We start from the raw sequence: 27,304 nt of genomic DNA, 5'->3' as shown, positions 1-27,304 counted from the left end.
AATCAAATAATACTTTGATCTAAATACTGTTCCAATTAAAACTAGTGTTCAGTTATCACCCCTGACAAGCTGCACTTAAATAAATGACACTTGTTTATAAGTGCCTTCACTATTATCACTGTTATCAGTAGTTTTTTTTGTACAAAGTTCGTCTGTTTTTCTTTGACTTTCTAAAAGAATTTTTGTTTGTTTTAATAACTTCCACCAAAAAATGGCTTCCACCGGTCTTTTGGTTGTTTCCAATGTCAAGAAATTTGCTCAAACCTTACATTCGATTGAAAAATACGTACATTCCGTCTATGTGCATCTAAATGTGCCAGTAACAAGAGCTCCAATACCTTCCTGGGGTCGCCTAATATCACAACTATATGTTGACAGTAGTGTTCATTTCAATAACAAAGTGGATATGAACATTCTGGTAACACCTTTAAAACAAAAAGGAACATTTGAGAATTTAAATTTACGTCGAATTGATATGATATTTTCCGATGCTCATCATCCAGAGGTTTGTGAAAAGTTACGTCAAGAGTTGAAAATAGAAAAACCTACGATTTACTTAGCCGATGAAAGCTGCAATGACTTGACAGATTATCAACAGCTAGAACAAGAGGATAAAATAAAAATGTATAATAATGTTGTTTTAGGTGGTACCTTTGATCGTATACATTTGGGCCATAAAATATTTCTAACGCAAGCCGTTGTAAGGGCTTGTTGTCGTTTGGTAGTGGGTGTTACTACATCACAATTAACTAAATGTAAGTACGTAGAATATACTAAATTATTTCATATTTTTGCATATAGATTTTAGATTATACTATAGACTTTTTAAACTTCTAAAAAAAATCCTATTATCTCTTACAGCAAAAACTCTAAATGAATTGATTTTACCGGTTGATCAACGCATATATGAATTACAAAAATTTTTAAATGAAATTGATGCAACCTTAGAGTATGAGGTAGTACCCATAGATGATCCTTTTGGTCCAACAAAAAGTGATCCTAATATGGATATGATAGTCGTTAGTGCCGAAACATTGCGTGGTGGACAAAAAGTCAATGAGGTGCGAGAGGCAAATAAACTCAATACACTCGATATATTCTGTATAGATCTGGTAGAAGCTACAGACAAGGGAGGACCCAAAGAGCATAAAGTTAGCTCGAGTAATACAAGAATCGATATTTTAGGAACACGTTGGAGACAACCAGAGGTTGGTGTTAGATTTATGTTAAATAAATTATTTCAAATTCCCTTTTTTTGTTTAGCCTAAACCACATTTGCCAGCAGAACCTTATATAGTGGGTCTTACAGGCGGTATAGCTTCGGGCAAGAGTAAAATGGCTCAACGTTTTGCTAATATGGGGGCTTACGTCATGGATTGTGATAAAATTGCTCATGAAATTTATGAACCGGGACAGGTGTGCTATACGCGGGTGGTGGAATACTTTGGTCAAGACATTGTAGACAATAATGGTCGTATAGATCGTAGCAAACTGGGACCACTAGTTTTTGCCAAACCCTCGGAATTGGAAAAACTTAATAATATTGTTTGGCCCGAATTAATGGCGGAAGTTAAAAGACGTTTAAAAGCATTAAGCGAAAAAGAGAATCCTCCACAAGTTGTGATATTGGAAGCAGCTGTTTTGCTAAAAGCCGGCTGGGATCAAGAAGTGCATGAAGTATGGTCTATGATTGTGCCGCCCGAAGAGGCCGTCAAACGTGTAATAGAACGTAATGGTTTAACAGAGGAAGAGGCTAAACGTAGATTAGCGAGTCAAATAAGTAATGACGAAATGGTAGCTAAATCACATGTGATTTTTTGTTCCTTATGGGATAGTGATTTTACTTTAAAACAAGCCGAAAAAGCTTGGAATATGTTAAAGCAAGAATTGCAAAATAGAAAACTACAAACAAGTAGTTTATGAAATGTTTATTAATTGTAAATTTTAATTAGTCTAATACATAGTAAAAAGTAGAATTGATTTCTTGGCAATAAACTAAAAAGTTAAAAGCATTTTAAAACATATTTCATAGTTAATTATACTAAAAAATTTTGTTATTAATTTCTTGTTTTATTTATTATTATAAATTATATTTGCTGTTATTATCAATATGATTTGTGTCTGATTTAAAGAGAGTTGTTAAGAATTTAATGACTTTCGCCTTTTTTGCCAGCAACACGCTTAAAATCAGTCATTTTTGTGGTCATTATGGGAGAACCAATAAAACCCAAATAATCCAGTTGGGTTACCTCACCACCCGATTGATTGTTTCTTATATAAATCTGTATATTTTGTACACTTTGGAATTTAACAAAACGCAATGGTACTGGTGTGCCCTTGTCCAAATCCTTGGCTTCCAAACTATAAATATAAGAAAACATAAACATAAATTACTTGCAAATTCATTGTAGTGCGTTATGCTTACGTCAAGTCTTGAACACTTGTCATGGACTCGGCTTGGTCGAAATCAATAGTTCTGGGCTGATTAATGAAAATTTTTATTTCCTTTGGTCCCAGTTGTGGAGGAGCTTTAAACTTTAATGAGTGTATTTTGACCAGTTGATTGAAAGTTATAGATAAAATCAATTGTTCATCACAATCCGATTGTAAGAAACCACCATTTGAGGTCAAACAATGAGACATGGGATGATCATCTGCTTCATTGAGGCATTCACATTCTTGTTTCGAAATGAAAGTATTTATTTCCATCTGCAATTAAAACTCTATTATTTGTTGCTTAAAATAAAGTTATTATGTTATAGTTACCAATCCTTGACCATAATCTTCAAAGGTTTCATCGCCACCACTGGTACCTATGTGTTCTTGAACTTTAGCTTCTAAGGCATTAATATCGGCTCCTTGTATACGATCAATTTTAGTCTACAATTCAATTAAAATTTATATTCATTGATTCGAAACAATTACGTTATCACGTACCCTATTTCTATAGAAAATGAATGTAGGCATAGCCGAAACTCCTTGACTGGAGGCAGTATCCTGGCATTTATCAACATCTACTTTTAGGAATATGGCTTTAGGATATTTAGCAGGCAACAATTCAAACTGTGGAGCTATGCGTTGGCAAGGTCCACACCTGTAAATAAAAAAACAGTAAATGTGTATAAAACTTTGTATGTGTTTGTAGGAACGTTCCGGATATTACTTACCAAGTGGCTGTAAAATCGACCACCACCAAACGTATACCAGCAGCAGCCAGTTCAGTTTGGAAATGGGCTTCATCATTGATAACGCGTACAGACATTTTTTATTTATTAACTAAATATTTTCTAAAATCAGTGACTTTTCTTTGTTAAAATTTGCAATAAATAATTCTTGCCTTTTCTCGCAATAATTAACTCAAAAAAGAATGACAAGCAATTCCACGAAAAACCTGCGCCGACAAACATTAACGGCTGAATAAAAATTTTGGCGGCGGCTTAAAATTTTCTTTAAGCCGCATAAGTTTTCATAAATGTTTTTAAATGTTAAACAATATTAAATAAAAAATGAATCAGTGATTAATTAAAAAGTGGTATCTATAAAGCAAATATTTTCCAAATCGGAATATTGAAAACATACCCGCCGTTTAAATATTCTAGTTTTGTATCATATACATTTTATTAGAGCAATGAAAAAGAACTATTTTTTGGGTATAATAAGAGTTTGGCAACTCTTTTTTTAATTATAAAATTGAAACGAAAATAGTATTGGCAACTCTTATTTACAATTACCTGCCAATCACTGAACATACCCCAATCTTAGTTGATCAGCTATTAAAATTTTCTATGCATTTTGTGGGGTGTATATAAATTTCACATTAAAAATTAATAATTTTAAACGCCATAAATATCCGTAAAATCTCTACTAACATACAGTTAAAGTATTATATTGTTTGGAATATATAAAAGATGTCGCGTTTAGTTTCCAAGTTAGATGCTAAGAAAGTGGTAAGTTTTGCCAAAAAGGCATTATGATGAGAATAGTTTGTTTTGCAGTAGCATAAAATTTGTAGAATTTGTGGAGTGGCCACCCTCGATATAAAAATGAGTTTCAATACGATTTTACAGTAGTCGCTCCGTTTCAAGAAGATATACGAAAGAGTAAGTGTGCGAGTAAACAGAGATTTATAAAGGAGGAGTTGGAATATATATGGATGAAATGGAAAATAGTGCCGCAAATCAACTTAACCAACAACAGCAGCAGTCACAACAACAGCAAGGAAACACGGACCAACCAATGAACACTAACAGCAATACCGTATCATCTAATCAAATACAGGTAATACCCATGCCAGTTATGGCCACTGCCGGTGGTCCAGCACAAATCATTATTGGACAACAACAACCACAACAAGTGGCAGGTTTACAACCGCAACTAATACCTTTGCAAGGTAATCAAATAATGCTGCAGCAGCCGCAGCAAACGGCTCAACCCATGCAACTTATGCAATTGCCCGATGGCCAAACTTTGTTTTACCAACCAAATGTTTTAAGTGGAACTGATAATGCCAACAATACCATACAAGCCATACATCCACAATTTATAAATATCAATGGTCAGATAATGCAAATAACAACAGCGGCACCACAACAAGCTGGCAATGCTAATGCCAACGCCAATAACACCAATCCATTGGCCCAACAAATTATAATGGTACCACAGTCTGCCACCAACCAATTAGCCACAGCAGCTGCAGCTGCTAATGTTGGCAGTGCAGCTACAGTTCGAGTATCAACACCAGCTCCAGCAACCACAACTCAAAATCAGAATCCAAATACCACAACCAACACTCCGAGCACAACGGTGCAAACACCCGCAGATTCTGTTACTGCTTCAACCACCGAAGATGCTCAGGCCGGGGAACCTGAAGAGGAGCCACTTTATGTAAATGCCAAACAATACAAACGTATACTAGTGCGCCGACAAGCACGCGCCAAATTAGAATCACGCATTCCCAAAGAGCGTTCTAAATATCTACACGAGTCACGACATCGTCATGCCATGAATCGTGTTCGTGGTGAGGGTGGCCGCTTTCATTCTGCACAAGAAAAGGGTGATTTACAGCAACAAGGGGCGGGACATGAGGAACAACAGCATACGGCACAATTATCAAGGGCTTCAGTGCCGCGAGCTCCGCCGCGTGTTATAGCACCACATCAGACCCACAGCACCACCAACACGACACCTAACATAACCATAACACCAATCAAGTAACATCAGCAAGCGCTCCTAGGAGCGCCTGTTATAATCAATCAATGTCCCGCCCCCTCAACAACAACGTTTACATATAGAACGTACGAATCTGTAAATAATATTTAGGACTAAGTTAAGTTTAAGTCATTTTGTAGTCATATTTAAACACAAAAACAAACAATTACGGCTGCAGAAAAAATTATAAAACAAATCATATTTATTCTGCCCCTTCCTTAATTCATTCCACCATATCCCCCCCCAATGGTTGCTGTATAGAATTCGGAATTTTTAACCCTTACCTATGGAGCGTTGGTAACACAAATGCTGCGTGACTTGGAGAATGTTGAAGATGTCAATAAACAACTGGAACGCATTGGCTATAATATGGGTATGCGTTTGATAGAAGACTTTTTGGCACGCACCTCGGCCACACGTTGTTTGGAAATGCGTGAAACGGCCGATCGTATTCAGCAAGCATTTCGCATCTATTTAAATGTACAACCTACAATAACAAATTGGTCACAAGCTTCCGATGAATTTTCGCTGCAATTCGAAACTAATCCCCTAACAGAATTTGTAGAATTACCACCCGATCTAACTAACTTAAGATATAGTTCCATTATAAGCGGTTGTATAAGAGGCGCTTTGGAAATGGTACAGCTAGAGGTTCAATGCTGGTTTGTCCAGGTAAGTTACTCTAAATATCTTATATTAACATCTAATGTGCTTTCACTGTACTATCATTTTAGGACCAGTTAAAAGGTGACAATGTTACTGAGTTACGTGTTAAATTTATAAGACGTCTTGAGGATGCCATACCAGCTGGTGAAGATTAATTCAGTTCATTATGGCGTTTGTTAACCTAAACCGAGATTAATGTGTATTTTTCTTCTTTTTGCTTATAATATAACTACAACTTTCAGTTTAAGTTTCATTCCAAAATAGTTTTGTTCTTAATAAGAAAATAAACGTTGACAAATAACGTTTAGTCATAATGCTTACTTTCCAAATCTGGTTCATTAATTAAAAATATTTAATGAACAGCTTTTTTATTGCGTTCTTTTGGAAAGTGTTTAATAAAATGTAAACTTTAATATTTGTTAATACAAAAACAAAATAAATAAATCTGGACATTTGTAGTTTAATCTTAATAAATAACTTTAAAAGTAATTATAACTTGTAGAAGAATTTGTTGTATGATTTAAATTCTAATGCTTGGGTTTTAGGTACTACTATGGATTTTAAATAAATTTGTCGTTAGCTCGATGACTTTAATCGAACAGCAAAATAAAACGTATTATTGTTCTATATAGTGTATTTCGATTAGAAAAGAATACAATAGGATAGATATAAAAATTAAAATATTTTTGTTTTCGAACCGAGTAAAGAACACCTGAACCCCCTTCCTTGTTCTAGTTTGGGGTTGAGACTATTCTGCATTTCGATAACGTCTACGCATTCAGTTACGCAAAGATTGAAAAAAGGTATTCCAATAAAAAACTGAATCGTAAGAAAAAATTTGGAATCAAATTGAAATACAGAATAGGGTCCAATATTGTTTGCTTCAGTTTTAAGTAATGAATAAATCAATCTATATCTATCTATCTCTATGTCTATCTATCTATCTATCTATCTATCTATCTATCTATCTATCTATCTACCTATCTATCTATCTACCTATCTATCTATCTATGTATCTATGTATCTATCTATCAATCTATTTTCTATCTACCTTTCTATCTATCTACTTATCTATCTATCTATCTATCTATCTATCTATCTATCTATATATCTACCTATCTATCTATCTATCTATCTATCTATCTATCTATCTATCTATCTATCAATCTATCAATCTATCTGTCTGTCTATCTATCTGTCTATCTATCTATCTATCTATCTATCTATCTATCTATCTATCTATCTATCTATATATCAATCTATCTATCTATCTATCTATCTATCTATCTATCTATCTATCTATCTATCTATCTATCTATCTATCTATCTATCTATCTATCTATCTATCTATCTATCTATCTATCTATCTATCTATCTATCTTTTAAATCAATGCAGTATGAATGCAATTTTACATATTTTTATAAATTTTTCATTTATTTACAAAATTTTAAAAACTAATAAAAATGACTTGTAATATGTGTCTTGTATGTAGCAAGTATGTAGGTTATTATTTGATTTTAATAAAAAAAATTTTAATATTATAAGGCACAATGATTTTTTTCTTTAATTTATTATTTTTTTTATAAATTTATAAACTATATAAAATATGGCATAAAACAATAATAATATTTATATATAATTTCAGATTTTGGCATGTAGCTAACAGTAGTATGTTGTTTTTCAACTCTATAAACTATATGTTAATTAAGCAACAAAAAATATATATTATAAAAAGACAAAGTTTAACAATTGTTAAAGATCTCTGAATTAAAAAATAAGAAAAAAAGAAAAACGAAAAACAAAATATCTTTTTAAAAGAAGTACAATTTAAAACAATAACTATATATTCTTAATTACTTTGTTGATTTGTTTGATTTTGAGGACAAAGCATAAGATTTAAATTTTTGCGTGTTAAAACTTTACGCAAAGCCTGTAAAGTTTTAATGCAGATAACGACACAACAGCCATTAGCTACGCCTTCCGAAGGACTCTTGCAGGTGCAAGAAGAACTTTTAAGAGCCTTAGTGTTGTTAGTAACTGAAGGTGGTGGTGGCGGCATCATTTTACTGTCTGCTGAAGAACAACATGAGCTGGTTTTAGGTGGCAAAGGTTTTTCTTGTGAACAGCAGCCACTGGATGGTTTTGTTTCAGGTGTAGAGCAACATGCTGAAGTAGCCATAGGCTTGTTACTAAGCCCAGAACAACAAGAGTTCTTTTTAGTATTCATTTCATTTGTGTTAGTTTCTTTATTAACAGCAGCAGCACCACCACCGCCACAGCAACCTCCCTTTCGACCACTACCCATGGAGGCTAGATTTTGCAATAACATGGCCACATCTTCAATATTTTGATTCATTTCCGTTTCACGTTTACTTAAAGGTTTCTTAGCATTATTTTTATGTCCACAGCAGCCACCCTTAGGGGCACCTTTAACATTAGTTTGCTTTTTACCACATGGTGCCTCAGTGGAACAGTCGCCTTGGCAATTTTTTGTTTTATCACATTTACAATTGGTACAGCTGCAGATGCCAGCATCAGCGGTTATTTGTTTTAGTGTGGGTTTATTATTACGCAAATCAACTTCTATAAGACCCGAACCATCTGTAGGCACTTCATCGGCCTGTTGAAGAGTTTCTTGCAAAAGACTGGTGTTATTGTCAATGGTCATTAGTATATCATTGAGTAATGATTCCGTTTCCATATCAGCATCACTGCTGTAATCGGTACCCTTTAATAAATCCTCTATATTCTCTTGTAGAGGCATAACATCTTGTGCAAGAGTGCTGCTGGCGTTAGGTAATTGCTGGTAGGCATTTTGTTGTTGTTGTCTGTTATTAATACTGTTGTTGAGCATGTCATTGTTATCAATTTCCATGGCCAAATTGGGATTGGTAATTTCTCCTGCCACCTGGTAGGGAGGATTTACAATTGACATGGCATTTGAATAGTTGGGCTGTAAATTTACATAACTGGGCATTTCTGTAGGTATGGCCACACAGGCCGATGTTACCGGGGCCATGGGTAATATAGGTTTTGACACTAAGACACCCGCATCAATCCAAGGTGTTGGTATCTCCTCTTCGGCTGCATAGGCCACCTGAAAAGCTTGAGAAGTTTCTGGCATGGGCATACTTTCAATTTTGGGTGCTAAAGCTGTATACTGTGAAGATTTGATTTCTGGCACCTGCACGTTATACATATCATTGATATTACATTCCACTGCTTCCGATTTAACAAATGCTGAGGAAGACTGTTGTGTTTTCAATTCATCATTGCCTCCGCTGCCTTCAAATTCACTGCCATTAAAGGTAGAGTTAGTTTCTTCCGTGTATGAGGAAATTTTATCCATTTCTTGTTTTACCAATTTTAAATCCTGCTCTCCAGCACTTTCGTTATTATTAAAATTTTCATTTTTACGATTCTTATTTTTAGTTTTACGCTCTCTGGGTGGTCGATTCTGCGTCTGTTTTTGATGGGTTTTCTTGTGTGACTTCAAACTGTGTGAAGTACTGAAGGATTTTTGGCAACTAGTCTCTTCGCATGGATAAGGACGTTCTCCGGTATGGGTCCGTATGTGAGTCTTAAGATGATGCGAAGCAGTAAATGCTTTACCACATGTATCTTCGGGACATTTGTAGGGTCTCTCTTGGGTATGGGTGCGCATGTGTTTCTTTAAATCGCTGAGAGTAGTAAAACATTTCTTACACTGGTCACAGTTAAACGTTTGGCCATTGTGCAGGCGTAAATGGGCATGGAGTCTGTAAGAGAAATGTAAAAAATAAAAATCTAAAATTTAACAAAACTATTCTAAAACAACTGAATCAGATCTGAACTGGAACTAAAAACGAACGGAACTAGAACGGATTTAGAATGGATTTAGAACTGAACTAAAATAGAACTAAACTAGAACTCAAGTAGAACTGAAGTAGAGCTGAACTAGAACTGAACTAGAACTGAACTAGAATTGAACTAGAACTGAACAAGAACTGCACTAGAACTGAACTAGAACTGAACTAGAAGTGAACTGGAACTGAACTAGAACTGAACTAGAACTTAACTAGAACTGAACTTGAACTGAACTAGAACTAAACTAGAACGGAACTAGAACTGAACTAGAAGTGAACTGGAACTGAACTAGAACTGAACTAGAACTTAACTAGAACTGAACTTGAACTGAACTAGAACTAAACTAGAACTGAACTAGAACTGAACTAGAACTGAACTAGAACGGAACAAGAACCGAACTAGAACTGAACTGAAATAGAACTGAAGTGAACTAGAACTGAAATAGAACTAGAACTGAAATAGAACTGAACAAAAACTGAACTAGAACTGAACTAGAACTGAACTAGAACTGAACTAGAACTGAACTAGAACTGAACTAGAACTGAACTAGAACTGAACTAGAACTGAACTAGAACTGAACTAGAACTGAACTAGAACTGAACTAGAACTGAACTAGAACTGAACTAGAACTGAACTAGAACTGAACTAGAACTGAACTAGAACTGAACTAGAACTGAACTAGAACTGAACTAGAACTGAACTAGAACTGAACTAGAACTGAACTAGAACTGAACTAGAACTGAACTAGAACTGAACTAGAACTGAACTAGAACTGAACTAGAACTGAACTAGAACTGAACTAGAAAAACTGAACTAGAACTGAACTAGAACTGAACTAGAAACTGAACTAGAACTGAACTAGAACTGAACTAGAACTGAACTAGAACTGAACTAGAACTGAACTAGAACTGAACTAGAAACTGAACTAGAACTGAACTGAACTAGAACTGAACTAGAACTGAACTAGAACTGAACTAGAACTGAACTAGAACTGAACTGAAAAGAACTGAACTAGAACTAACTGAACTAGAACTAACTGAACTAGAACTGAACTAGAACTAACTGAACTAGAACTGAACTAGAACTGAACTAGAACTGAACTAGAACTGAACTAGAACTGAACTAGAACTGAACTAGAACTGAACTAGAACTGAACTAGAACTGAACTAGAACTGAACTAGAACTGAACTAGAACTGAACTAGAACTAAACTGAACTAGAACTGAACTAGAACTGAACTAGAACTGAACTAGAACTGAACTAGAACTGAACTAGAACTGAACTAGAACTGAACTAGAACTGAACTAGAACTGAACTAGAACTGAACTAGAACTGAACTAGAACTGAACTAGAACTGAACTAGAACTGAACTAGAAAGACTAACTAAACTGAACTAGAACTGAACTAGAACTGAACTAGAACTGAACTAGAACTGAACTAGAACTGAACTAGAACTGAACTAGAACTGAACTAGAACTGAACTAGAACTGAACTAGAACTGAACTAGAACTGAACTAAACTGAACTAGAACTGAACTAGAACTGAACTAGAACTGAACTCGAACTGAACTAGAAGTGAACTAGAACTGAACTAGAACTGAACTAGAACTGAACTAGAACTGAACTAGAACTGAACTAGAACTGAACTAGAACTGAACTAAAACTCAACTAGAACTCAACTAAAACTGAACTCGAACTTAACTAGAAGTGAACTAGAACTGAACTAAAACTAAACTAGAAATGAACTAGAAGTAAACTAAAAATGAATTCGAACTGAACTAGATTTGATCTAAAATTGAACTAGGACTTAATTACAACTGAATTAAATCTTAACTATATTAAATAGATTTAGATAGTTTTTAAATGATCTAGTCGCATCTCACCTATAGCGAGTATTAAAGGCTTTTTCACAGCCTCCGACATCACATTCGTAGGGTTTAACTTTGGTGTGAACACGTATGTGGATCTTCAAACTGTAGGAAGTTAGAAATGCTTTGCCACATCCTTCCTCGGGGCATTTAAAGCGATATTCACCTAAAACCAAGTAAACATATACATAAATAAATACGTATAGAAGGTTAAAAAGTGAAATAAATTTCAATAAATTTTCAATATTACACTTACCCTTGTGAGTTTTTAAATGTGTTCTCAAATTACCAATTGTGCTGTAACTACGATTGCAATTCTCATAGTTGCACTTGTAACGTGACAATGATTCATCCGAACTCTACAGATAGGAAAATTAACACAAAATCACATAATAAGAAATTTGAATACAAATAAATATGATTCAAGAAAAATTAAATCTAAATTAAAAACAAAATCTAAATAAGAAACTAAATCATTAAATAAAGAAAAATACATGCAATCAAATGAAATTTTATGGCAATTTTCTTTTTTATAAATAATAATTGTTTGTGTGTGAGATTCGATTTTTTTTTTGTAAAAACAGCAACTAATCAGCAGCAAGCATAATTTAAAAAAATAACAAAAAAAGCATAATATTCCAACTGATGATTAATATTTCCACTTTTTTGTTTCATTTCATTATCATATATTTTTAATGTGCGTGTGTTAGAATACCTTTGATTTCGCATTTGCTTTTTTCGAAATAAAACTGATTAAATTTATGGTTAAGGCCAGGCCAAGTAGTAGTAGTAGTTCGTATATGTTTTAAACGCAGCAATTTTTTTTAAATTGAGTTTTGCACTAAAAAGCAAAAAATCTTTATTTATAAAAGTTCGCAATAATTTTTAAGTATTTTGAATATTTTTCGATAATTTATTTAAATGTCATGAAACACAGATATGAAAAACTATATTTTTCAATAAAGATAAAAATTTTTTTAGTTGAGGAATTATAGTCTTAAACTAGAACTTAAATACAACTAAACTAGAAGCGAAGTGAAAGTGAAGTAGAAGTGAAGTAGATCTAGTGCAGTACTAAAACTGGAACTGAACTAGAACTGAAAAAGAACTGAATTAGAACTAAACTAGAACTTAACTACAAATAAACATAAACTGAACTAGATCTGTACTAGAACTGAAATGATTCTACAAATGAATCTAAACGAAAAACTAAACTAAACTTAAACTGAACGACAACAGAACAAGCACTGGTCTATAAATGAATGTGAACTAATCTAGAACTAAAAGACTACAGATTTAGAACTGAACTAGAGCTGAACTTCAATTGAAGTTGAACTGAATTAGAACAGAAATGGAACTGAACTAGAACTAAACTAGACTGAACTAGAACAGAACTAGAACTGAACCAGAATTGAGCTAGAATAAAACTAGAATTGAATTAGAACTGAACTAGATCTAAAGTAGAATTGAACTAGAACTGAACTAGAAAAGAAGTAGAGCTGAACCAGAATTGAGCTGGAACAAAACTAGAATTGAATTAGAACTGAACTAGATCTGAGCTTACACAGAACTAGAACTGATTTAAAATTGAACTTGAACTAAAATAGAATTAGAAATGAACAACAACTGAACTTGAACTGACATCAAATTGAACTTGAACTAAAATAGAAATGAACAACAACTGATCTGGAAGTGAACTAAATCTGAACTAGAACTGAACTAGAACTTAACTAGAACTGAACTAGAACTGAACTAGAACTGAACTAGAACTGAACTAGAACTGAACTAGAACTGAACTAGAACTGAATTAGAACTGAACTAGAACTGAACTAGAACTGAACTAGAACTGAACTAGAACTAAACTAGAACTGAACTAGAACTGAAATTGAACTGAATTATAACTGAACCAGAACTTAATTAGAACTGAACTAGAATTAGAACTGTAAATAACTTTAGAAAGAACTGAACTAGAACTGAAATTGAACTGAATTATAACTGAACCAGAACTTAATTAGAACTGAAAGAGATTTTAACTAGAACTGAACTTGAAATAACTTTTTAAGTTGTTTTCTGTTATATCGATAAAATTACTAACAAATTATTGTACAATAAATATTGAAAACTATCCCAAATTTTATCTTTTATGAAAAATTCACAACTGTTTTGTAGTGTTGAGTCTTCTAGCATACCATATGTCTCAAATTCGTTTGTTGTTCTAAACATTATTAATAAAAATACCATATAATCAAAAAATATTCTTAATACTAGAAAAATTTCATATTAAATAAGTAAATGTTATTCATATTATCGTCATTCAAATTTTTTTTTATGTTTGTTTACATTAGCGATTAGAATAGTGGAGTAGTAATAGAGTTTTAATTGTAAGTAGTATTACTATTGTTGGTAGCAGTGGTATCAGTGATGTGTGAAAAAGTTATAGTACCTCGAAAGAAACTGTTGCATAAGTTGGCTCTCCTTTCTGTTTGTGTAAGGCACCAGGTCGTATACATAATGAAAGTTCATCAGGCTCATTATTTACTTCCATATAACTAATAAACAAATCGTACAAATAATGTTTGCAATAATTTTTTATCATTATTCATTTTTAGATTTATATATTTTTTTATTCTCGATTTACATTTTTTTGTGTTTTTTTAGTATTTAAATGTTTGTTTTATTGTTGTTGTTGTTTTGGTAGTTGATTGGTGATGATGTTTTTTTTTAAAAAACCCCAAAATAAAAAGAAAAGAATTTTTTTATTTAAAAAAAAAAGAAATTCCATTTTTTTAAATTTTATTTTGCTTTTAGTTTGCTCGCACCTGTTTTTTTGTGATACATATACATTTATGTTTTTTTTTTGCATGTTTGTATGTATAAATGTGTTTTTTTATAATATTGATAGTAAAATGTATTAAAAATATTAAGAAAAGAAAATAAATTAGTGTTATTGAGTTATTTTTTAGTTTTGTTTTTATTTTTATTTTGTTTAGTACGAACAACATAAACAGTGTTTTTTTTAATTTTGTTTTTAAACAGCAAATGTTTTTCTTTTGTTTGGTTTTGTATGGGTTTTAGTAAAATGCTTCTCCCAAAAAAAAAAAAAAAACATCAACAACAATAAACGTTTTGTCAATAAAGCATGTTTTTTTTAAACATTTCTTTAATTTGTTTAAATTTTAAACATTAATAATAACAAACGACAAACACATGGATTAAGTAATAAACTATTCAATGCATAAACAGCAGCAGTTTGGTTTAATTTTGCCGGCTAATTTCAAAATTTTGTTGCTATATACAATTAAATAATGCAAAACAAAAACAAACAAAATAAAAATGAAGAACGAAGAAAAATAAACATTATTTATACAATAAATTCAATATTATAAATAAAATTTATTTTATTATTATTATTTCTTTTCGTAGAGTAGGAAGACTGAAATATTCAGTTGTTTAGATCTTTAATATTTTGACCTTGGTCGTTGACATACAAATAAGCAAATATATCTCTCTGTCTGTCTGTCTGTCAGTCTGTCTGTCTATCTGTATGAATTTCAAACCGAAATAGAATTAATATTTAGTAGAAAAAAAATTTCAATATTTTTTTTTTTGAAGGCGTTTTATTAGAACGACATTTAACAAATTGAAAAATATTTATTTTAAATATTTTATTAATAATGAAATGTGATAGAAAACCACTTAGAATTTAAATGCATTTAATAAAAACAAAAAACAATAATGCATAAAATTGGCTCTATTTATAAAATTATACCCATTTTAATAGACAATAATTGTTTGCTTCAATATTTTTTGAAATGTTTTTTTTTTTTAATTTTCAAATTTATTATACTTTTAAGTAGAGAAAGGGGCAAGATTTATTATTTATTTGTTTTGCAAAAATTTTCCATTTGGTTTTGTATAATAGAGTTTATTTTTTTGTCAATATGTATTAAAAAAAATATATTTTATAAAAAAATGTTTTTTTAGGAAAAACTCCGAAATTTCAAATTTTTAAATTTTTAAACTAATTTGAAAAACAAAACTAAGAAAGTGTTAAAAACTAATAAAACTTCTAGATCTGAACTAGAATTGAACTAGAACTGAACTAGAACTAAACTAGAACTGAACTAGAACTGAACTAGAACTGAACTAGAACTGAACTAGAACTGAACTAGAACTGAACTAGAACTGAACTAGAACTGAACTAGAACTGAACTAGAACTGAACTAGAACTGAACTAGAACTGAACTAGAACTGAACTAGAACTGATCTAGAACTGAACTAGAACTGAACTAGAACTAGAACTGAACTAGAACTGAACTAGAACTGAACTAGAACTGAACTAGAACTGAACTAGAACTGAACTAGAACTGAACTAGAACTGAGATAGAACTGAACTAGAGCTGAACTAGAACTGAACTTGAACTGAACTAGAACTGAACTGAACTAGAAATGAACTAGAACTGAACTAGAACTGAACTAGAACTGAACTAGAACTGAACTAGAACTGAACTAGAACTGAACTAGAACTGAACTAGAACTGAACTAGAACTGAACTAGAACTGAACTAGAACTGAACTAGAACTGAACTAGAACTGAACTAGAACTGAACTAGAACTGAACTAGAACTGAACTAGAACTGAACTAGAACTGAACTAGAACTGAACTAGAACTGAACTAGAACTGAACTAGAACTGAACTAGAACTGAACTAGAAATGAACTAGAACTGAACTAGAACTGAACTACTTAAAACTAAACTAGAACTGAACTAGAACTGAACTAGAACTGAACTGAACTAGAACTTAACTAGAACTGAACTAGAACTGAACTAGAACTGAACTAGAACTGAACTAGAACTGAACTAGAACTGAACTAGAACTGTACTAAAACTGTACTAGAACTGAACTAGAACTGAACTAGAAGTGAACTTGAAATGAACTAGAACTGAACTAGAACTGAACTAGAACTGAACTAGAACTGAACTAGAAATGAACTAGAACTGAACTAGAACTGAACTAGAACTGAACTAGAACTGAACTAGAACTGAACTAGAACTGAACTAGAACTGAACTAGAACTGAACTAGAACTGAACTAGAACTGAACTAGAACTGAACTAGAACTGAACTAGAACTGAACTAGAACTGAACTAGAACTGAACTAGAACTGAACTAGAACTGAACTAGAAGTGAACTAGAATTTAACTAGAACTGAACTAGAACTGAACTAGATCTTAACTAGATCTGAACTAGAACTGAACTAGAATTGAACTAGAACTGAACTAGAACTGAACTAGAACTGAACTAGAACTGAACTAGAACTGAACTAGAACTGAACTAGAACTGAACTAGAACTGAACTAGAACTGAACTAGAACTGAACTAGAACTGAACTAGAATTTATCTAGAACTGATCTAGAACTGAACTAGAACTGAACTAGAACTGAACTAGAACTGAACTAGAACTGAACTAGAACTGAACTAGAACTGAACTAGAACTGATCTAGAACTGAACTAGAACTGACTTTCTTTTCCTAACAGTTTTCACTGTGGAATTAAAAATATTGAAAATAATTTTAAAACGATTTTAGTGATGTTTATAAAATGAATTAAGCTTTTAAAAATATGTTCGAAAATGTTTGAAATTATTTTAAAATTTAATTATTTTAAATGTGGTTTTTGTTGAAATACAAATTAACCAAGTAGGAGTAATAGTATTTTAAAAGATTCTCCTCTACTATAAATGCATATAGAAATTTTCATTTAATAATAAAACAAAATTAATATTGAAAATATTAAAAAAAATACAGAAAAAAACATCAAAAAATATGAAAACAGAAATAATTTATTATTCTGCATCAGGTGTAAACTTATTCAACAACAAACACCTGATTTATGAAAAAGAAAGAAAAGCAACAACAACAACAACATTAGTCACTAAATTAACGGCTAAATTGAAATTTATGAGTTTTGAGGAAAAAAATATATAAAATTTTTGTTGTTATTATTTGATTCCAAATAGCAACAAAACTGGTAGACTAGAGAAATAGAAATAAAAATTATTTTTAAAAGAAATATTGAAAACTTTTTTTGAAACAAAATTCCTTTAGAAGAACAGTTTCCATTTTAAAATTTGCAGATTTTACTAAGAATTTTTGTTGTTGTAACAGGTTGGCTGTAACTGGATGTTCTTCCCTGGGGAAAATAATTTCCGGTTGATACAGCTGTTGCTGAGTTGACAATCTTTGGCCGATTGAGAATTGGATCGTTCCGGAGCGGAGATCCAATTGTCGTGGGAATAATTCTTGTTGTTGTTCATGGCTTAACATAAAAATTTCGGTGTTTACGCTGAAACTCTCTTTTAAAGAGTATTATTATTATGAGAGAAACTGAAGAATAATACTTAATGAATTCTTGTTGTAAAATTAACCGTACAAAAAGTATTTAGATTTTGTTTATAATAAACAAATCAACAATGTTTTAAGGACATAAAAACAATAATATACTTGTTTTTCTTACGGAACAGAATATTTAAATGATAAAATATTATTTGGATTTGCATGGTTCCACTCAAAGTATTTGATGAAACACAGCACATGAACATATATACATATACATACATAAATAACAGTTGTATGACTGCATGTATACAAGGAATCATTAAACCCAGCAGTTCGACGGGACAGTCCCGAACTGACCACTTAACTTACCACTTGTGGTGGCCCCTAGCCACCAGACTACCCAGATGACTAACCATTTTAACATGGGCTTGTCCTACGAGGAAGTCGATTGTCACTCTACACCCTACAAAGAGACAGTCAAAAGACGGTTAAAAATAGTCAAAGAATGGTAATCTCCAAATGGGTTCTTGGAAGTCAGTCACATTATTAGCTATTTAACTGGCGCTACTTTTCTTGCTATAAAACTAGGACATGGACTTCTTGATGAATGTCCCAAAACATGCGAATTGGAGCGAACAGGTGATAAGATATTAATGGAAATAAAGGTTAAAAATTTCAAGTGTCTACTCTGTAGAATACTATGGGACAATAATGTGACGATTGACCCGAAAGATCTAAATTTGAGTCAACCAGATGGTGGCATATTAGTAGGAAGTAATAATCATTTCTCCAAAAGAGAAATGACTTTCGGAAGTACAACAACAACAACAAAAAACAACTTTTAAAGAGTATAATCTCTAGGTTCCTTAAGGACAGTAGGTTAGGTTTGCACAGGTAGCCAATGTCGGCTTTACTTGGGTCCATGTTGATCCCTTTGTAAAAATAACTGTAAGAAGAAGAAAAGAGAAGAGAGGGAGAGATTGAGGAGAGTGAAAGAACAGAAACAGTTGCAAAGAGAAGGAGAAGATGGGAAGTGAGAAAGCCAGGGCAGCTGCCATGGGTGAGTAGTGTGAGTAATAGGATTCACATCCAATTTAACAAATTAATGAACTCTAGAAGACGTTCTAATTTAATATTTGACAACTCGGTTAGATCACCAAAATAGGTCGATCCAAGCGTCTGAAAACGAGCCTCCGCCAAAGCAGGACAATCACAGAGAAGATGAGTAATGGGCTCTTCTTCATCCTCATTTTGACAACTCCTACAGTAATCGTTGAACGGGAGACCAATGCGTCTGGCATGATAACAGCCTACTTAACTGCGGTCTTTGGAGACCAAGAAAATATTTAGATCTTTGAGGATCCATTTGTGGCCACAGCACTATACATGTTGCGCACGTATGTTCACGCGACCATTTGTCGCGAGCGATGCAGAGGCATTTTTCACTGATTTGCCTCTTAACTGCAAGTAGTGGTATACCGCAGAACTGATCTATTTCCATGCTGCTGAGCATAGTGCCAGCTCTTGCCAATGTGTCAGCAATACCGTTGCCATACGAATTCCCATGTCCCTTTACCCAAATTAGGGTGATCTTCGAATGTCTCGCCATCTCATTGAGAGACGTCCGGCAGTCATGGACAATTTTGGATGTGGAGAACACACCAGTTAGGGATTTAATAGCATCTTGACTATCAGTATAAATTCTGATATCCCTATTAGATATCCGATAGTACCTTAGCCAATTTACCGCCCTTCTTATCGCCGATATTTCAGCCTGAAGGACACTGCATTCATCATTAAGTCGGAAGGAGATTTTCGTTCCAAATTCCTCAATGAAAATGCCAATTCCTCAATGAGGACAGTAAACACGACACTAAAGTGACGACTGTCTTCATTCTCGATTACAAAAGGTACATTCGTGACGAATGATCCAAAACATATGAATTACAATAATTCAGGTGGTTAACTATTAGTGGAAATTACTGTCTTTTTCGTATGCATTGACACTTTATCGAACTGCTGGGAACATTTTGTTGCATGTACCAGCTGCCCACGCACACACAATTATTTTGTATATATAAAACAACTGTTTGTTTTTTTTTTGTTGTATTATTATTAGAATTTCAAACAAATTAAATTAAAATTTAGAATATTTTTGCCAAATTATAGAAATCAAAAAAAAAAAAAAAAGTTTTAAAAATAAAACTAAAAAACAAATTTGCAGAAATTCTCTTAAAAACAAAATATCGAATGCAAAGCAGCACATGCTGCAAATAATAAAGAAAACATGATGTCTGTAAACGCCCCCAATATACAAAACAATTTTTTTTTTAATTTCATGTTTTTTTTTTCATTTAGGTTTCTTTCTGAAATTTTTACATATATTTGTGGAAGAAACAAATAATTTTGTTTTTGTGCCGAGTACTATACTAATAAACCAAAGTCAATGACGAGGGATGGATGACGCTATTGTCTATATTAAATATTTGAAATTAATAACAAATAATTTTTGAGAAAATTGAAACATGGTTTCACTTTCAAAAAAAAAAAAAGGAAAATGTAACTAAATGTTTACTTTAGTTTTATTTAATTAAAAAAAACTTTTTTTCCATTTTTATGTATAATAAAAATAAACTTTTTTTCGTTTTGTTGTTTTACAAAAATTTCTTTTTTATCAATAGTTTATTAATAGATTTGTGATTTTTCAAATCATAAATTTTAAGTTTATAAGTATTGTGTGTATAAATTTTCTTAATGTTGCGTGGGACCCACAGACATTTTTTGTTTGTTCTTGTATTGTTGTTAAATTTTAACATTAAATTGTAAATATCTTTTTTTATACAAAAAAAAAACGATTTTGTTTAATTTAATATTGTTTTAATGAGTATTTTCTCCAATTATTTCAATTAAATGTTTATACAAATACAAAAATTTAATCATTTCTAATGAGTAATTTAAGGTATTTTTGTTAAAAATTTCATTTGAAATGCAACAAATGTTGTTTTATATCTAATGTTTATAAAATTGTCAGAAAATTTAAATCTGAAAAAAATTGAGAAAAAAATTTTAGAAAAAAACTTGCTTTTGTCGGTATAGATATTTGTAGTCTTAGGTTCATAGTTTCGAAAATAACTAAAAAAAAACTTTTATTTTAAAACTTCCTTAAGAATGCTTTAGATCATAAAATTTTTTTTAAATTATTTTCAAAACTTTAACTTTTAAAATGAAAATGTTTGTTTTAATTAATTTTAAATAAATTTAAAATTATATTTTTAAGACTCCTTATGACTTCAAGAACATTTTCATAGTTTTAAAATTTTTTCGAACATAAGTTCGAATTTTCGAACATAGGTTCGAATTTTCGAACTTAACCTAAAAAGCTTATATTTTGTTTGAAACTTGAAAATACTTAAAAAATCCATTAAAATTAAAAATTTTAAGTTCGAAATTGAAAACTATAAAAAATAAGTCTTAAATTAAACAAAATTAAGAGTTTTTTTTTAATTCGAATTATCGAACTTAAACGTAAAAGCTTTTATTTTGAAAATGCATCGAAAATACTTTAAAATTTCAATAAAATTTGAAATTTTTGTTTTGTTCGAAGAACTTGAAACCCGTAAGGAATAGAAGTAGTGCTTAAATTAAACTAAATGTGTAATTCTATGAATCCTCAAGATTCAGAGATAAATTCCAAAGTTTGAAAAATTTTCAAAATTTAGTTTGAATTTTCGAATTTAAATTGTTCTAAAATTTATTTCAAATTTGTTTTCTTTAAAATCATCATAATCTTAAAAAAAATTTTGAAATTAAGTTCAAATTGTTGAATTTTAATTTGAATTTTCAAAATTAACCTAAAAACTATTTTTTTAATTTTTAGATAAGTTTTAAATAATTTTTCAAATTTAGTTTGAGTTTTCGAATTTAAATTTGTCTCAAATTTAACTCAAATTAGCTTTTTTGAAATCATCATGCTTAGATAATTTTAAATCTTACATTTTTGAAATTAAGTTCGAATTTCGAAATTTTTTCAATATTTAAAACATTACGAAATTGTTTTTTTTTATTTTCACAAAAATGTTCAATAAATGCCAATATCTTGAAAATACTTTATAATTAAAAAAATTTCAATTTTTTTGTTTGAAATTGAAACTATAAAGAATTGGAATAGTCCTTAAATTAAACTAAATTCGATATTCTATGAATCCTTAAGATTAAGAGATAATTTCCAAAGTTTTTAAAATTTTTCAAAGTTTGGTTTGAATTTTCGAATTAAAAGTTGTCTGAAATTAAACTAAAATTAGCTTTTTTAAATCATCATGATTCAGATAATTTGAAATCTTTAAGATATATATATTTTTTTTTTTTTTTTGAAATTAAGTTCGAATTGTCGAATTTCATTTTGAATTTTCGAACATAATCTTAATCTTTAAAAATTTCAATTTTTTTTCAAACTTTTATTTGTCTTCAATTAAATAAAAATGTCCAATAAATCCCAAATGTAGCAGCTTAATTACAATAAATTCTATGGGTGATGCTGACGGACACAACTCAGTCCAAGTTGGCTGCCCCCAAGTCAGACGGCTCATTGGATAAACATAATACTTCAAACTACACCTATCACCTGACAGGAGTTTTCTTCTCAATTGCTTTTTTTGTCACATATTCCTGCGTATAAAGACGAGAGTACTTCTGCTGCCGCAAGAGCAGAAATTTCTGCCTTAAAGACATCTAACTCCCCGTGGAGTTAGTGGAGTAGCGCACTAGCTATTTAGTCCCTTAAATGAACCTTATTTTTAATAGGTTATCCCCCATTTCGTGGTGGAACCTATTCCTTAGACTCTGTAACTTACTGACAAAGACCCTAACTGAGCAGTGCCCCGTTAGCATCCCTAAGACTGCTACTATCCAGTCCTATTTAGTAGCTTCTACATCAAGTTTTGGCCATAGGGCATTTGATATATTGCAATCCAATCTACTACTCTCGGACATGTTTATGATGTCACGAATTCTTTCGAATATTAGCCATTAATGTCATCTAAATTAAGATTCGAACCTAATAAAGTTAGTTCGTCCGCAACCTCATTGCCATGCACATTATAGTGCACCGGCGCCCAACACAATAGGGCATTTGATACATTGCAATCCAATCTACTAATCCAGGACTAATTTATGATGTCACGAAGCTGTTAAAGTGACAAATGGGTGGTTTTACCATCCTTTCTCTGTCATATATATCAAGGCTCGAACTTAATATAGCTAGTTCGTCCGCAACCTCATTATCATGCACATTACAGTGCACCGCCACCCAACAAAATCGAATGAGTCTCATAATGCCCTTAAGGGCATTTCTACAGTCATTTATCAAATTTCAGAATTAATTCAGATTCTTAAATATTACTTCTGGAACCCATTTTTCGGAATATAAGGAGTGAGATCGAAAAATTCTTAACACACGTTTTTCCTTACATTTTTCAACCAAAGTATTATTTGATTTTTTTTTTTGATCAAGTTACCTTTGAAAAACATGTCAGTTATTATGTGTAATGTAAATTATATTAATTTTTTTGTTAATCTGATTAAAATGAGTGACCAGAAAAAAGTGCGTACTGAAATTATTAAATATTTTCAACTAAACCCAACTTGGTCTTACAAAAAGTTGGCCAAGCATACAAAGGTCTGCCGTCAAACTGTTTCCAATGTTATTAAACAGTACCGGGAGAACTTGTCAGTTGATAGAAAACCTGGTTCAGGTAGAAGGAATGGTCCACATGATGTTTCTAAAGCCAAAAAAATAGAACGCATTTTCAAAAGAGCTCCCAACACATCCGATAGGAAAGCAGCTCGGTTAGCTCAGTGCTCGGACTATTTGGTACGAAAAGTTAAAGCTAATGCAGGTTTAAAAACATACAAGGCTAAAAAAGTTCCTGACAGGAACGTTGCTAAAAATTTAGGGGCCAAAAACAGAGCACGGAAATTGAAGTCAAGTTTTATAAAAAAATATTCTTGCTGCATAATGGATGACGAAACGTATGTTCTGGCAGATTTTTCGCAACTTCCAGGTCAAAAGTTTTATGTTGCTGATGCTCGAGGGAATGTTGAAGAAAAGTTTAGGACCCAAAAGCAGACAAAATTTCCCAGAAAGTTCTTGGTATGGCAAGCAATATGCAGTTGCGGCAAATAAGCCAATCATTTGTTACAACGGGCTCTATAAATACCGAAATTTACATCAAGGAATGTTTACAAAAAAGGCTGCTTCCATTCATAAGACTTCATAATGTGTCCACTTATTTTTGGCCTGACTTGGCATCCTGTCACTATGGTAAACAAGCCCTTGAGTGGTACAAGAACAATAATGTGGTATTTGTACCAAGAGAGGCAAATCCTCCAAACTGCCCGGAGCTAAGGCCAGTGGAGAGATATTGGGCTCTTGTTAAAAGAGAATTGAAGAGTACAAAAAAGGTGTCCAAAAGTGTGGTAGATTTTAAACGGAGATGGACTACATGTTCGAGCAAAGTGACAGAAAGAACTATAAAAACGATAATGGAAGGGTTTCCGAAAAAGGGTTCAAAATTTCATCACTAGTGATTAAAACTATAAAAATATTTTTTTTTGTAAATTGTAATAATAATTTGAATCAAATAAAAAAAAAAAATAAAGCTGTAAGTTTAGTGGTTTCTTTTTTATAAACATATATGTATGTTAAGAATTTTTCGATCTCACTCCTTAGTTTTGGTTTTAATAAACTTATAAAGAGTTTTAAGGAACTAGTTCTTTGAAATTTATTATATTTTTAGTTTTAGCAATGAAAAATGAATTTATTAATAATAAGTTAATTTTTTAAGGAATATATAAGACATAGATAATGGTATATACCTATTGAGGGGAAATGTTATTTCATATTCATTGTATTTATAATCAGCAATAATTTGGTAGTTCGTTAGTTCGAAAGGAGGATGTATATACATTAAATCCGAAGAAATACACCTAGACCTCTATCGGGCCTGCTGTGCGCTCCTTAGCCACCACCACCGGTCTACCAGACTAGAACACTAACCACTAACCTACCGGAGGCCACAATAATTTGGTAAAAACAGTGAACAAAGTATAAGAAAATTGCACAGGTAACTCACAGCTTAACGTTTATTTATGCACTAGAAGCTAACTCATCTTGAGGTCTTAACTTCTGGTTAATTGAAACCGATGTATAGTGAGCGAATACTGACTCGTTCCTATGATATCATATTTGAAAAACTGATTAGCTTTTGAGTCAACTCTGTCTTATTTGTGATTAACTATAAGTGAACTCAAAATCCTACAACAAAATAATACAACAATTTTGAAAAAGATTTTACAACAAAAATGATAAGTGTAATTTTGAATATTTAAAAATGTCTACAATATTTCCTACAAGTTTAAAATACAAAGCAAATGTTTCATATAAATATTATATAAAAAAAGCAAAGCATAATCTAAAAACAAAAAACTTCGTTTTAATTTTGTCTAGGCTCAATATTAATCAGAAACATCAACATTTTATTATTATTATTTTTTTGGTATCTTTTGCAGGCAGTTAAAAATAAATATTAATACTTAAAAAGATAAACAAAATGTATATAAATATTAAGCAAAAATATCTACCACTTAAACAAAAAATACGAGTACAAATGTACAAAAAAAATAATAAGAAGAAATATTAAAAAAAGCTTTTTACAAGCAGCAATAACAAGCTGTGATAGAAAGAAATCAAAGAAATCGGAAAATGCAAAAGAAAGAATAAACAACAAAACTATAAACTACCTTTCATTCGATATATTGACCATATTATGCTTTGACGACGTTTGGGAGGGGGATATAACATAAGACGCCGGTATTAATGATGATGGTGAAAGATCTAATCTTCTTCCTCCACCATCGGTAGAATCATACGATGAAGTCATTATAGAAATGGGTTCTGTCATGGATATAACATCACCATCACCACCACCAACACTACTACAACTGGTGGCAGTGGTGGCAATCGAAGGCAGAGAAAGTATTGATGTTTCTGTTGGTGGAGGTTGTACTTGTACTAGCTTTTGATTTTCAAAAGCATATTCAAATTTAAAACAAATACCATTTTCACCCGTTGAGAAATCATTAAATGAATTGATACTACTATCATTACTAATGCCAATTAACGAACAAGGTGTATTGGATGATGAAGATGATGACGACGTAGCAGATCCTTGTAATTCCAAATAATTTAAGTCTGACGCTGGTGAATTAATGCATGAAGATGATGATGTATTGGTGTTTGTGTTTAGTATAGATGAGGGTGAATCTAAATGTGTGCTAGTATGTAATAAAGATGAAGATGATAGTACAGTATTATGATTGTGTTGTTGGTGGTTGCTGTCTATGTTATACAAACTGTTGGCTTGTGTCGGTGGCATATCGTTTACAGGATTTAAATAGTTTAAAATGAAATCATCATCAATATATAAATTTGTATCGTTCGTCGTTGTTAGGCCCAAAAGTTTATGGGAAAAATTAATATTTATCTCATCGTTATTATTACAAACGTTAAGGGAGGGTGAAGAAGTAGGTGTAGTGCCATAGAGAATAGATAAATTATTACTATTTAAAGAGTTATCAGTGATATTTTCTGTAGTAGTGGTGGTATTGATGTTGTTGACATAATTAAGATCTAAATTATCGTCGTACAAATTAAAACCTAATTGTTGCAGCACCTGTTGATTTATTTGTTGCTGTGTTTGTGGCAACAACTGCTGCTGTAGCTGCAGCGTTGACGGCTCCTGTGTTGTATGAAAGAAATTATTTAGCATTGTTGTGTCATCGTGCTCCAATTGTGTGTTGTAGCCCTCTGCTGCTGACATTGTTTTCATTTTTTCCAGTGTAGGGGATTTAGTAAATGACGACGACGGCGAAGATATGGAAGAACAATTTGATAAGGAAGACGTTGATAGATTTGTGCTTGTATTATAGGCGGAGGAGTCATAGTCACTTGTTATTGTTTCATTGGTTAATAATTTATTATTATGATTTTGTTGATAAAATATTTCATCACTAATAGCTGCTTCCATTCTAATTTTGCAATAACTTCTTTAATTTTTTATATATATTTTTTTAATAAATAATTGGTAAATGTATAATGGAAACTTTTTATATATATACACATAAATATATATGTATTGTAAAATAAGAATTTTCTTTTTTTCGTATTTTTCTCGTAAGCACACACAATCATTCGTTCTTTACCGCACAATATAAAAACACTTTGTGTCAAATCTGTACACAGAGACCTGTGCCGAGCAAATTTGACGGCGGCTAAAGTAGAATTGTTTCAGCAGCAGTTATAAGACGGCTATGAGCCGTATAGAAC

At 31.7% G+C, this 27,304-nt stretch overlaps 4 protein-coding genes across 5 annotated transcripts; 2 read left to right on the top strand and 2 right to left on the bottom strand.

Annotated features, from left to right (window-relative positions):
- Positions 1-121: 121 nt before the first annotated feature.
- LOC111682123 (bifunctional coenzyme A synthase) lies at positions 122-2,012 on the top strand. Its single transcript, XM_023444033.2, has 3 exons — positions 122-755; positions 862-1,208; positions 1,264-2,012. The coding sequence occupies exons 1-3, from the start codon at positions 212-214 to the stop codon at positions 1,921-1,923; spliced, it is 1,551 nt and encodes a 516-aa protein (XP_023299801.2). The 5' UTR covers positions 122-211; the 3' UTR covers positions 1,924-2,012.
- LOC111682124 (thioredoxin-like protein 1) lies at positions 1,914-3,396 on the bottom strand. Its single transcript, XM_023444034.2, has 5 exons — positions 3,168-3,396; positions 2,938-3,094; positions 2,767-2,880; positions 2,426-2,709; positions 1,914-2,361 (listed from the first exon to the last, which is right to left on the bottom strand). Exons 1-5 carry the CDS (start codon positions 3,260-3,262, stop codon positions 2,148-2,150), a joined length of 864 nt encoding a protein of 287 aa, XP_023299802.1. The 5' UTR covers positions 3,263-3,396; the 3' UTR covers positions 1,914-2,147.
- Positions 3,397-3,727: 331 nt separating this feature from the next.
- LOC111682103 (trafficking protein particle complex subunit 3) lies at positions 3,728-6,369 on the top strand. 2 transcript variants are annotated; one of them, XM_023444012.2, is made up of 3 exons: positions 3,741-3,947; positions 5,470-5,880; positions 5,943-6,369. In XM_023444012.2, the coding sequence occupies exons 1-3, from the start codon at positions 3,909-3,911 to the stop codon at positions 6,027-6,029; spliced, it is 537 nt and encodes a 178-aa protein (XP_023299780.1). In that variant the 5' UTR covers positions 3,741-3,908; the 3' UTR covers positions 6,030-6,369. The 2 variants fall into 2 exon arrangements, with proteins under 2 accessions (XP_023299779.2, XP_023299780.1); XM_023444011.2 differs by lacking the exon at positions 5,943-6,369 and having other exon boundaries at positions 3,728-3,947; positions 4,068-5,809.
- Positions 6,370-7,353: 984 nt separating this feature from the next.
- On the bottom strand, positions 7,354-27,203 carry LOC111682121. The gene is made up of 5 exons (XM_023444031.2): positions 25,720-27,203; positions 14,031-14,136; positions 11,844-11,946; positions 11,603-11,753; positions 7,354-9,633 (listed from the first exon to the last, which is right to left on the bottom strand). Exons 1-5 carry the CDS (start codon positions 27,003-27,005, stop codon positions 7,725-7,727), a joined length of 3,555 nt encoding a protein of 1,184 aa, XP_023299799.2. The 5' UTR covers positions 27,006-27,203; the 3' UTR covers positions 7,354-7,724.
- Between the last annotated feature and the right edge of the window lie 101 nt (positions 27,204-27,304).

This window comes from Lucilia cuprina, chromosome 5 (assembly GCF_022045245.1).
Source record: "Lucilia cuprina isolate Lc7/37 chromosome 5, ASM2204524v1, whole genome shotgun sequence".
Taxonomy (NCBI): domain Eukaryota; kingdom Metazoa; phylum Arthropoda; class Insecta; order Diptera; family Calliphoridae; genus Lucilia; species Lucilia cuprina.
This window is presented reverse-complemented; position numbering and strand designations above follow the sequence as displayed.

What these genes read in the sequence shown, in the direction of transcription:
- LOC111682124 (XM_023444034.2), bottom strand. Translation starts at nt 3,262, where the DNA reads ATGTCTGTACGCGTTATCAATGATGAAGCCCATTTCCAAACTGAACTG. An exon ending in TCATTTTCTATAGAAATAGG is followed by an intron (nt 2,881 to 2,937) that starts GTACGTGATAAC and finishes ATTGAATTGTAG; the next exon opens with ACTAAAATTGATCGTATACA. An exon ending in ACAAGTGTTCAAGACTTGAC is followed by an intron (nt 2,362 to 2,425) that starts GTAAGCATAACG and finishes TTATATTTATAG; the next exon opens with TTTGGAAGCCAAGGATTTGG.
- LOC111682121 (XM_023444031.2), bottom strand. Translation starts at nt 27,005, where the DNA reads ATGGAAGCAGCTATTAGTGATGAAATATTTTATCAACAAAATCATAAT. An exon ending in ACATTTAAAAACTCACAAGG is followed by an intron (nt 11,754 to 11,843) that starts GTAAGTGTAATA and finishes ACTTGGTTTTAG; the next exon opens with GTGAATATCGCTTTAAATGC. An exon ending in GCCTTTAATACTCGCTATAG is followed by an intron (nt 9,634 to 11,602) that starts GTGAGATGCGAC and finishes TTTCTCTTACAG; the next exon opens with ACTCCATGCCCATTTACGCC.
- LOC111682123 (XM_023444033.2), top strand. Translation starts at nt 212, where the DNA reads ATGGCTTCCACCGGTCTTTTGGTTGTTTCCAATGTCAAGAAATTTGCT. An exon ending in TACATCACAATTAACTAAAT is followed by an intron (nt 756 to 861) that starts GTAAGTACGTAG and finishes TATCTCTTACAG; the next exon opens with CAAAAACTCTAAATGAATTG. An exon ending in CACGTTGGAGACAACCAGAG is followed by an intron (nt 1,209 to 1,263) that starts GTTGGTGTTAGA and finishes TTTTTTGTTTAG; the next exon opens with CCTAAACCACATTTGCCAGC.
- LOC111682103 (XM_023444011.2), top strand. Translation starts at nt 4,150, where the DNA reads ATGGATGAAATGGAAAATAGTGCCGCAAATCAACTTAACCAACAACAG.